Raw genomic sequence first — 11,031 nt, 5'->3', positions numbered from 1 at the left:
CGCTTGAATAATAAAACCGATGCGCGCAGTATACTCCATTATTACACGCAAATTTTCATACGCGTAATTTTTTTATTATTTTATATCGTAATGTGTGATAGAGACATCATATAAAGTAAAGTACTTTCTACGTTTATATGTTTTCTTGCGATATCGCTAATTGTAATGAAATACATATATACGTGTTATAAGTGTAGATATCGAAGTTATATCTATTTCCGTCATCGTTTATTTCATCTTGCCCTTTCCAAACGGTGGCTGTGCATTGGTTAGTAGATAAAAAATACCTTGAGTATCAGGGCTGATAGATTCGCCCATGACGGCGGTGTTAGAATTATTATTGTCGCATTTACCAAGCTGGAAATCCATCCAGTTGGAGCATTGCACGGCAACAAACCCATCAGGATGCACGATGGACTCGGCAAAAAACTGGTGTGACCTACCGTGGCTGCAGGCTTCTAAAAATACAAGCTAGATCAATATCCACTTATACATAATATTGTAAAATTCAATACTGGAGTCACATACGGGATGAAAATACGGGGCATCCGGGTTGCCTAAACGTTCCGCCGTTCGGGTAAAAATCTGCGTGGCCAATGGGTCTGAGGAAGCCTAAACTGCCGGCACAAGTGTGAATAATATCCACAAAATTGGCGTCCGCGGCATCCAGTCGCTCCTCTGTGTCTTTAAGATACGGCATCTCAAATGCCGGCCCAGCCGGATCGAGTCCGGTGATTCGACCGAGTTTCTTCGGCATATAATTACCGACGTATCCGGCCACATGAGCACCCAAGCTATGACCCAAAATGTGAACGTTATCGTAATCAACTTGAGTCTCCGATCCGAGAAATTCGATAAACGCAGCCACGTATTCTCCCACCTGCAAAACACGAATCAATTGATTTCGCATCATGTTCTTGCAAAAGAATAAAAGATAAACGCGCATGAAGACTAATCGAATCAGGAATTCTCGTAACTTCGCGAAATCAATTTCATTCTCATCTTTCATTGTGATTTGCATACAATTTGTATATTGTGTAACGAAAAAATCTTTTCTATCGTAGCGTGATTTGCATTATTCTAAGACAAGCCTTTTTTATTATATTTTGTATTAATGTAAATTTTGCGAGCAGCGTTTTTTCAGAAAAATCAAAATTAAGTCTCTGTACTTTAATTAATTTTTTAATTAATTCTATAATGCTTTTATACTGCCCATCTTTCGTAGAATATGTAAATTGTTTCATGGCTCACCTGATGAATAAGTTTGACAGCCGTTAGATATTCTTTAGTCGAACCACTGAACCAATCTACGCAAATTACATTATAATTCCCAACGCTAAGATAATTTCGCCGAATATCGTGTACCCAAAACGCATTTCCGCTTTCTGTCCATCCATGAATAATAATCTTGGTTGGCCATGCAGGATTGAATGGTGAATCCTTCAGTAGAGCAGCATCACCCACTCGTAGAGATACAGATTGCTCTTTGTTGTCCTTCGTATAAAGCTCATAATTTACATCCTCCGCTTTAAACTCCAAATCGAGCACATTGCCGATCGTCGCACGATCGTCAACGATCGTCGTCGGATTCAAAAGAATCTCCAAGAAACTTTCTTCGGGATGGTGGTCTTGAAAATTTTGAATCGATGGCCGATTACCCAGCTGTAAGCCTGATAACTCAGCTGTATTAAAAGGTATATCTAGAAAAAGAAAACAATAAAAATCAACGGTACATTTACCTCTATTTGTATATAACTGGATTATCGTAGTTTTATGACAAAATTGAAATCATTTATATAAGAGGAACCACATTACATAGAAACAGAGAGACGAAGAACGTTGTAATCAGTGACATTGTGATATCTTTCGACGTTTTTGTTGGACAGTTTCTTATATACCTTTATACGTTACATAAACAGAAATGTTCTTAGATCACTCAATCCATTAGATCTTATTACTAACGTCGAACAAGAAAATGCGTAACAAGAGTCGCTCCACGAACTTCCGGTATTTTATTCTAAATATATCTAAACGAGAGTATTGTGCATTATACAGATTGATTTAGCGTACATGGAAAAATTCCATGTACTATGTGTTCAGGATTGGTCAGATATAAACAACAGGGTTTTTGTAAACTTATTTATTATAACTTTCATTTATTAAAAAAAAAAGTGCAAAAAAGTACAAAATCATCATTATATAAGACTTTAATATACTATTTTAATCCTGAGTATAATTCTCTTTGGTCGCATTATAATATATTAGAATGCTTCAACTTAAATCAAAGTAATTACGTTTGTAAATGTGATTGCAACACCAGGTTTGTATATTAAATAGTTCTTGATATTGCAATTTTAAATAATAAAAATGTAACCACTTTATGATTTGCTCTTCTGGAGGTATACAGTCTCCTTGCCATTTCTGATAGATGTAACAACATCTAGTCCTAATTTAGCAGCTTCTTCACGTAGAATTTGATGTTCTTCTTTTGTGAAGCCTTCTGATACAGATTGTCTCAATACGTCATCACCTTGGATAAGGTTTTCACACAAATCGCGCGCGGCTTTTCGAAATTCGTTAATTTTCGTTCGTCCTTCTTTGGATCGAAAGCAATTTTCGCACAAGCGCTTCTCTATTTCACGATACTCACGCTGTTTCGCGTTTGTCTATAAAATATATACATATTATCATAAAGAAACTATTTTTGAAAAATCTTCAACTTACTATTTGAATTGCTTTTCTAATGGCTTCATCTTGCGGCTCTAACACACGAGCTTTCTGCAACTCCTTCATTGCATCATCGTATTCTCCAATATTCAGCAAAGCTTTTCCAAAACTGGAATGCCAAAAAAAAAAAAAGTTTTATAATACTAATTTAATACATATAGTTTATACATATAAATAGATGAATCAGCTAACGGACAGTACATACTGATAATGGCTTTTAGCTGTTGGTACCGGCACTTGCCTTAAAGCTATGCAAGCTTTAAGAGGCATGTTTTCCTTATTGTAACAAAGTCCAAGATTAGTATAGGCTCGTGAGAGAATCTCATTCATTTTATCTTCTTCTAAACTATCTTCCAATTTGACTGTCTCCAGACAACCAATAATTTTTCTGTATCTGCAAAGAAATATATTTAACAGATGTGATCTCATGTGTTTGCAGAAATTACACGTCAGTTACTTACTCTCGTATCGCCGACTTGAAGTTAAATTTTGTAAAATGATCTTTAGCAGTCACAAGCATATGCTTCACAGGCTCTGCCACATGATTAAACGATCGTCTCTCCTCTGCGCTGAGATCCTGATACGTAAGTGCACAGCCATCGTCAACATAATCAATTAATTGAACGACAAATACCACTTCTTCGTTAGGTGGGATACGTGGTGGACAACCGATGGCCTTGTAAGCCAAATCAGGGTGTATCAGGAACACTGCTATTTCGTGTTTCTTCATGGAACATATTCCAATTTCTAAACCAGGTATAATATAACCCTGGCCTAAACGCAGCGATCTTGGTCTCCCGTAAGAGTAAGTAGAATCAAAAGGCTCATCTCTGTACTCAAAATATCCAATATAATTGACAGTGACTTGAGCATTTTGCGGTACAACCTCTCCAACACCTTTCTGCTTAACGAACTTCGTGACCTAATGACATAAATTTCATTAAGCCTGTTAAAATTACACTTGTGATCTTATTCGATCGCATTGACATATTTATTGATAAAATTAAAGACAATGGCTGCGTTACAATAATCACTGTGTTAATTAAAAATGTATAGTGTACATGACGTAAACTTACTGAGAGTGAATATTGGAACGCAGCCAACGTCATCTCTGCAAGAAAACAAAATGATACTGAAAAAATAATATAAAACTTGACTAACTTTTTGATCTGGGATCAAGGGTGTCATCTTCGCTTTCAGTTTTGAGAAGCTCATGCCACAAAGAGATACAGTATCTTCATTATTATCCTCATCCTCATCTTCGAAATTGTTCATGTTTAACATATTCAGCATCTCCTCATTGCTGAACTGTACGTGTGGCGAATACCCGAATTCCTCGTCGTCTTCATTATCAAACTGTTCTCCAATCTCGAACGTAATTCCATCTTCGTTTATCAAGTCGCTGAAACGATACGATTGTGAGACGTAATAACGGATGAACGGACTCGAACATGCGAGTTCATTATCGTAATTTTCACGTACCTGATCTTTAGACCGTTCATCAAGGAGTCTACATGTTTCGCCATTTTCAAGCAGATGAATGAATTCCGTCAAAATTCTTTCTTATATTAATCAATTCGCCTTCTTCCTAGCTTCCACGTGTTCTCGTTCTCACTTCTCCCTTTTTGAAGCACGAACGATACAGACACAGTTACGGACAATACAGACCAAGGTTGTAGTTGGCACTTGGCGCCTCAAAGCGTAGATTTCTTTGTCCTAATTGGTCAGTTGAGCGTTTCAAAGCATTTGTAGCAAGTGATTCGCAGCCCCCAGAATCTTTACAGACAGTTATTCCAGTTATTTCTTCAAGGACACAGTACGTTTCTTACTATTCTACTAGATATCCGTCTTTAGGATATCACGATTGAGTATACTGGAGCGTGCACTACCATGCTATATGCCCATGCCGGCCGGAAAATCATGCTAAAGGTAGATAAATGTTTGGGGAACCTCTGTTTCTCTATTCAATTTGATTCAACTGAGAGAAAATCTATAGTTACGTGACGCAAACTATATATTTTCAGCACCATTCAGCACTTCAGCAGTGGTCTATCGTACTTACAAGACGCATGCGCGTATTCCGCAGTTATCTTTTATCTCTGGCTCTGACATTTATCTATTTCTCGGCTAACGTCGGGCCAGGCAGCCCCGAGTACCGTCGGCACCGGGCAGCACCTGGTGGAAGGACGCCGTCGTTCCCGTCCTCACGTGTAACGTGGAGTTAAACGCTGGCATCCGAACACATCCATATCAATTTGATGAGGCGCCGTGGGCTGGCAGGTCATGGGGGCCTGTCTCGGCCGCTGTTTAACGAAAGTCACAGATTCCGTGCCGTACAGGTTAGAATTGGACCAGGGTCTAATTGAAATCACACCTCGGCTGGCTAGGGTATCCGACGGATAATCGTTGAACACTGAGAAACAATCTTTCCAAGCTCGGTTAAATAAAGGGATCGTATCTGTGATTTTAGTCAATATTTTAGTCGCATGAGTCATGGGTCTTTAGTTATACTAAATACTAATATGCGATTAAAGTTACACGCTACGAATGAGTGAAATCATGAAAGATGTATTGAATCCTATGTTCTGGTAACGAGTTTCTTTCACTTCCAACGGAGAGTCTTCCTAGTGTATCATCATAGATCTTGTAAAGGAGCGCATTGTGTTTCGCTGTTTCACTGTTTTCTTGTATGTTCAGGTTCTATCAAAGGCATACCAGAATGTCCCCCCAAGAAGAAGAACAAGTTGAGGTATACATATCCAAACTTGTTTCATAAACGTGCTTTTGCTAGCGGAAGTAACTCTGCTGTCTTATGTTTAGTTTGTGGACGTCCAAGGGCACGAAGACCAAGCTAAAGGATCAAAAAGGTGATTGAAAGACAACTTTCTTACTTAATTCTAATTTAGATTTGTGATATTAATGTTGCGTTTATCTGCCATGCTTACTGGATACAGTCTCTTATCGTTCCTATCTGTCAAAAGATTCAAGGTAAATGATGCATCTTATGCTTTATTTAGCGTAAGAAGATAAGAACGTTACCAGAATATACCAGAGCTGTCGATTCTTTTTCACAAAAGCATCTTGATTTACATTATGAAGTTATATATGTGTTTGAATCATAGAAAAGACATGGAGTTCCGGTGACTCTGGAATTATTGGAGGATGGCAGGTGGTCACGAGGTGGCAATAAGTATGCCAGATTGAGTTCCAGAAACGATGTTTCCACTAGGTACATCATTACACTTAACTCCGATAACATTTCTGGGATTGTTGCGCGTGTTAAAGACTACAAGATCACGTAATTATTTTCAGTTCCGGTTTGGATATGCCGTTTCAAGTTCTTGATGCGAGGACGCTAATGAAACAACAGGCTTATGTTTCATCCACTCCGGGATCATCGCTGGATCTTGAATGGGAACACGAAGGCAATCTATCGTATTACGTTATTTTTATAAATCTCTCACGATACATAGACATATTGTACATTGTACTTGCGCAGGGATGCCGATACCAATCATGGAAGATGAAAGGGGAGATACAGACAATTCTCTAACACAGACGTCAGCTAATAACAGTCAACCATCTAGTCTGACAGCATCTCCTTGGTCCAGGGTTTCGAGTCCAAATAGTTTAGAATGGGATCCAGTGGAACCGGATATGGTATGTGTCGATATGGAGACTGAACAACTTTTAACTGAGATAGAGAGATTAACCGATAGAGCGCTAAAAGAGACGGGTGAATGGACTAGCGCCGATACCAGCTGATAAACGATTCAATTGTAATTTAACGGGATATTGTTTGTATTTTTGTATTATAAAAATTCATGATGGAGTTAAAACAGATGCTCTATACTTACAAAGAGATTACAATTATTTCGATATTACTATTCTTGAAACAATATAACTATATTTATATCGTTTCAAAAATGTGTATTGTACAACTGAGGGTATGCCGAATACAGAGATCTGACGCGGATATCTACACTGTGTAGAGTATTGTGTAATCTGTAGCACAGAAAAGAATTATGTCAAGCTATCGAATCAAGAAAAATTATTTGCAGTATATGCATATGTACAACAATTGTATACGCAAATAAAAGATATATTTCTTGCTCTCAGTTTTTAAATAAGGTATTTGCTTGCTTATATGGGAAATTAAACTTAATCATAAACTTTAGCAATATTAAGTTTTAGTTTCGCTTTTAGCTCACGCAGCTTCCGTATGACAATAAATTAATATCTTTTACAAAATAAAAAATCACGTGTGCCATACTTTACTTTTATATTTCAAACTCTTAATATATATGTGCACTCAAAGAATTTGTTTTGACATGAAGTAGTATTATATATTTAAACAAAAGATCGTTTAAATGATGCAAATACAAGAGATATACAAGAGTATACAAGAGATTCTATTACATCTCATATTATTTTTTATGTGATTTTCAAGGTATTGAATATTATATCTAAATCTGAGAGATATATGCAATTTAAGTCACACATCAACAGTTCGCATAATTTAGAAAGATAGCAAATGTACAAAAGAAGAAAGTTTCCGATAGGAATTATTTTATTGTAATAAAGAGCATGCAAGAATGAAGTTGTTACTGTAAATGGTGAATGTAGAATGCCTTAACATAGATAATAATAAAAAAAAATTATGAAGTTTGCTATAGTTTATAACTGTGTTACTTATATTTCATTTAACATCATTTTAAAACACTTTTATTATTTCTTTATATATGATCCATGAAATATGCCTCATAGGTTTAAGAAATGCACCTTTTTTTAATATTTAAATGTTAGAAGTAACTCAAAGAAATATGCCATATCAACTAAAAGCGTAAAGAGATGTAGTTCAATGAATGCATAAAAGCGAATATGGAATTGCGGAACATTACGCTACACAGACTGTAATAAATGTTACAAAGTAATATGTTTATATTATATATGCTTTAATAAATAATTACTTTATTATATTTCTATGTACATACAAAAAATGAATTTATATAGACAAAGTCCTGCTCTAAATCCTCTTCCTCTAATGGATTATGCTACACATTGAATTTTATTACAGTGGCTATACACATATGAAAAGTGTATGAAAGCTATAGAGTTATACAGACATATTTGTATAGCTTATATTTATTACAAAATAGTATCATGTTAGGCTATATATGTATATTACATAATGTAAAATTGCTGGTAAAAGTAATATAATAATTATGAGAATTTACAGATATATTATTGAATTTTTGCGTATAAATGTATATGGGCAATCACAAAAAATATTTGAAAATAATAAATATCAAAATAAACAAAATTTATTATTAATTATAACTAATACACACTAAATTCTACAATTTATATATATAATATCATTTAATATGCTCTAAAATAAAAAATATAGATAAATGTTGGATAAATAATAATTTATTTTTCAATACTATATCGTTAACAAAACAAGCGACTAGTACGTGTAATTTAATGATCGAATTGAAAATTCATTTATCTAACTTCTCATTTCAGTAATGAAATTATATGTGGGAGGTATATAAGTCAAATGCTCGTGTAAGAACAATATGGATGTACTAATATATACTGATGCATGTACTTTCGTCATGTATTATACACGTTTTCATGAAAAATCAGATGGTTCGCAATATTCATTCAACAATATGACCATGATTTTTTCCTTTGTAAGCTTAAAAATGATATTCATAAAACGTGTATAAAATTTACTGTTTTCATGACATGTTTCTGTATTTCGCAAAAAACAAATAAGTTAAACAAGAAATAATCGTCGTAAAATCAACAAAATAATTGCGGATACTAAAGAAGCGATAAGAATACTCCAAAATAAATCGTTCGAAGAGGACATTGTCTCTACGCGATTTAGAATAATCTCAGGTTGTTGACGGTCTGCATTGTCTGCCGGAATCGGTTCCACGTTACGATGCCGCACCTCGCTCTCGGACACATTTTCCATATTATTCGTGAATGATACTTCCGACGTAGGTGAATCGTCACCCTACATATATTTTTTATAAATATTAAGTTCTTGCAAAATGCAACAGTCTACGATGTTCGTAACAACATGATAATCGTATATTACATAAAAATATATGTTCAACCGTATATGTTTATAACAGATATATTGTGCATATTTAAAACTGCTTACTTTGAGAGCAATTGTTTTCAGCATGGTTTGCTCCTCCTCGGTGATGGGTTTCTTAACCGAGTTCTTGGACAGCAAACTCACGACTTTACCACACGTATCGCACTGCCAGGTCAGCGATCTGGAATGTAAGAATCGATTACAGGAGTACGTGACTTTGTTTGCAACATTCTGTTTAATCGCGGATCATATATGTACTTTTTAGCAAGCTTTTGCCGTTCCTCCGTGCTGTAATCCAACGCGCCGATCGTGCCGCTTCCAGGCGTGGGCATGAAAGCTATCAGAGCCAGCAACGCTGTTCTAATACTCCACGACGGTTGCCACGTTTCAGGATGATGGCCGGAGATGCTCAGGCATATCTTCTTGTTTATTTCAAAACGTCCATTTGGCTAATAATGGATAAATAAAGGAAGGAAGAAACACGTATATATATAACACAATTCGTACGTAGCTCGTCTCTGACATCTAATTACCGTCAACAGTATGATATTTGGCGGCTTCATAGGGTACTCCGGCGGTAGCAAGATCCTCCCATGATAAACGCCACCCTCGAAGTCTGTGGACGGTGGCCCTTGCACCGTGAAATGCCACTCGAACAGGTTGTCCTCGAGAGGAGACGCATAATACTCTTCGGTAGCCTCGTGCAGCTCTTGTGCCTCTCTCATTAACCTCTTCACCGCTACGATTACATACATTCAATGAGATAACAGTCTTTGCAACACTTATGAATATACTATGATAACTGTAAATATACTTTGATAACGAGGTGGCAAATGGATAGGCAACGTTGAGATATCAACACGCTATTGTACGTAATATACATAAGGTGTCTCATCCCACACGTCACCGCGGGATAATCTTGCGTCGATACGATCGGCCCGATCGGCCGTGAAGAAGCGAATATACGGTAAGCTGGGCCAGCTGGCGAGCCGCGGGGTAACCGCGGTTACAACAGCCTCGTGGCGCAAATATGTCAGAGGGGGTCAAAACAAAACGTTTTTCGACCGGCGCAATTGGCGACGCGTCGCGACCTCGACTCACCCGGGCTCTTCGCGTTGTACTTCCCCTCGAACGACATCTTCGGGCGGCAGCTTCCCTCGTCGGGGCGCGGGCACGTCGAAGCAGCCCGTGCACGGGAAATACGCGTCACGGAGGAACGACGCGGAACGACGGGGCCTCTCGTCTCTCCACTGATCCCAGATCCCACCGACGCAATGACCGATAACGCGCGTTGCGTTCCGGTCCCGCGCGTCACATATTCCTGGGTCCACGCGCACGCACGCACGCCAATTCTCCCCGGAGGACGGTTTTTCGGCGCCGTCGACGGAGGACTCCTCGACAGTTGACAGTCCCGACGTGAAGACCGCGATGGCGAGGCGAGGCGAGGCGTGAGCAGCGTGACGTGACGTTACGTGACGTGTGGTGTGGAGAACAATCGCCGCGCTCGCGCCGCTTCTATTTATCGCCTCTGCGGCACCACCGGACTACCGCGGGGACTACCGGACTACCGGAGTCGTCCCGGTCGCCCGCGCGATCTTGCGCCTCGACGGAGAGACCGTCGACGTGCCGTGGACGCGGACCCGTCGGACACGACGATTCTCCATTTCCTGGGCGTCGACGTCCTAAATGCGAAAAGGGAGGAATGCGTTTCGATTTGTTGTTTTAATTAAAAAAAGGAGCACTAAAAATGAGATGTAAAAACCGGTCTGTTTTGAGATTTTTTTTTTAAATTTTCGTCGATTTTAAAGAATTAATCATGTCATTGAGACCGTTTGATCTTGCTCAGCGTCGCACGCATGTCTAAAAGATGTCGTAAAGACATCTATATCTTTTAGACATACGTGTCTAAAAGACACGTTAAAGATTTATATAATATCGTAGATAACGCCTTCAATTCATGGGTATGCGACCGAAAAAGATATCGTGCAGCTGTGTAATTAGCTTCATTTATCTTTCAAGTGAATCGTTTGTATATATCTTATCAAACTATTCAATATACCTAACTTATCTAAACATTCAGCTTCGTTAGAGAAAAAAAATAAAGACGCCTTTTTTTCTCAGACGATCGATTATTGTGGCTGATAAGAAACTTCAAAAGTTGCTTTTTATTCCTGAATTAAATTTTC

At 37.9% G+C, this 11,031-nt stretch overlaps 4 protein-coding genes across 5 annotated transcripts; 1 reads left to right on the top strand and 3 right to left on the bottom strand.

Moving 5' to 3' along the window:
• Positions 1-29: 29 nt before the first annotated feature.
• LOC143901165 (pancreatic lipase-related protein 2) lies at positions 30-1,924 on the bottom strand. The gene is made up of 4 exons (XM_077413212.1): positions 1,816-1,924; positions 1,252-1,700; positions 529-880; positions 30-458 (listed from the first exon to the last, which is right to left on the bottom strand). The coding sequence occupies exons 1-4, from the start codon at positions 1,853-1,855 to the stop codon at positions 229-231; spliced, it is 1,071 nt and encodes a 356-aa protein (XP_077269338.1). The 5' UTR covers positions 1,856-1,924; the 3' UTR covers positions 30-228.
• Positions 1,925-2,149: 225 nt separating this feature from the next.
• Shu (inactive peptidyl-prolyl cis-trans isomerase shutdown) lies at positions 2,150-4,746 on the bottom strand. 2 transcript variants are annotated; one of them, XM_077413211.1, is made up of 7 exons: positions 4,617-4,746; positions 4,210-4,503; positions 3,889-4,129; positions 3,189-3,649; positions 2,933-3,121; positions 2,725-2,836; positions 2,150-2,666 (listed from the first exon to the last, which is right to left on the bottom strand). In XM_077413211.1, exons 2-7 carry the CDS (start codon positions 4,251-4,253, stop codon positions 2,379-2,381), a joined length of 1,335 nt encoding a protein of 444 aa, XP_077269337.1. In that variant the 5' UTR covers positions 4,254-4,503; positions 4,617-4,746; the 3' UTR covers positions 2,150-2,378. The 2 variants fall into 2 exon arrangements, with proteins under 2 accessions (XP_077269337.1, XP_077269336.1); XM_077413210.1 differs by having other exon boundaries at positions 4,210-4,740.
• Positions 4,515-7,706, top strand: LOC143901168 (uncharacterized). The gene is made up of 8 exons (XM_077413219.1): positions 4,515-4,656; positions 4,752-5,066; positions 5,425-5,476; positions 5,548-5,594; positions 5,682-5,715; positions 5,850-5,956; positions 6,040-6,152; positions 6,227-7,706. Exons 2-8 carry the CDS (start codon positions 5,011-5,013, stop codon positions 6,490-6,492), a joined length of 675 nt encoding a protein of 224 aa, XP_077269345.1. The 5' UTR covers positions 4,515-4,656; positions 4,752-5,010; the 3' UTR covers positions 6,493-7,706.
• A 438-nt stretch (positions 7,707-8,144) lies between these two features.
• LOC143901166 (ubiquitin-conjugating enzyme E2 J1) lies at positions 8,145-10,414 on the bottom strand. The gene is made up of 5 exons (XM_077413213.1): positions 9,947-10,414; positions 9,379-9,584; positions 9,104-9,294; positions 8,909-9,026; positions 8,145-8,758 (listed from the first exon to the last, which is right to left on the bottom strand). Exons 1-5 carry the CDS (start codon positions 9,981-9,983, stop codon positions 8,513-8,515), a joined length of 798 nt encoding a protein of 265 aa, XP_077269339.1. The 5' UTR covers positions 9,984-10,414; the 3' UTR covers positions 8,145-8,512.
• Positions 10,415-11,031: the final 617 nt, after the last annotated feature.

Source organism: Temnothorax americanus, unplaced genomic scaffold (genome assembly GCF_048541705.1).
Source record: "Temnothorax americanus isolate GAGA-0224 unplaced genomic scaffold, ASM4854170v1 Scaffold32, whole genome shotgun sequence".
Taxonomy (NCBI): domain Eukaryota; kingdom Metazoa; phylum Arthropoda; class Insecta; order Hymenoptera; family Formicidae; genus Temnothorax; species Temnothorax americanus.
Note: the sequence above shows the minus strand (reverse complement) of the source record. Positions and strands in the feature narration are given on the sequence as shown.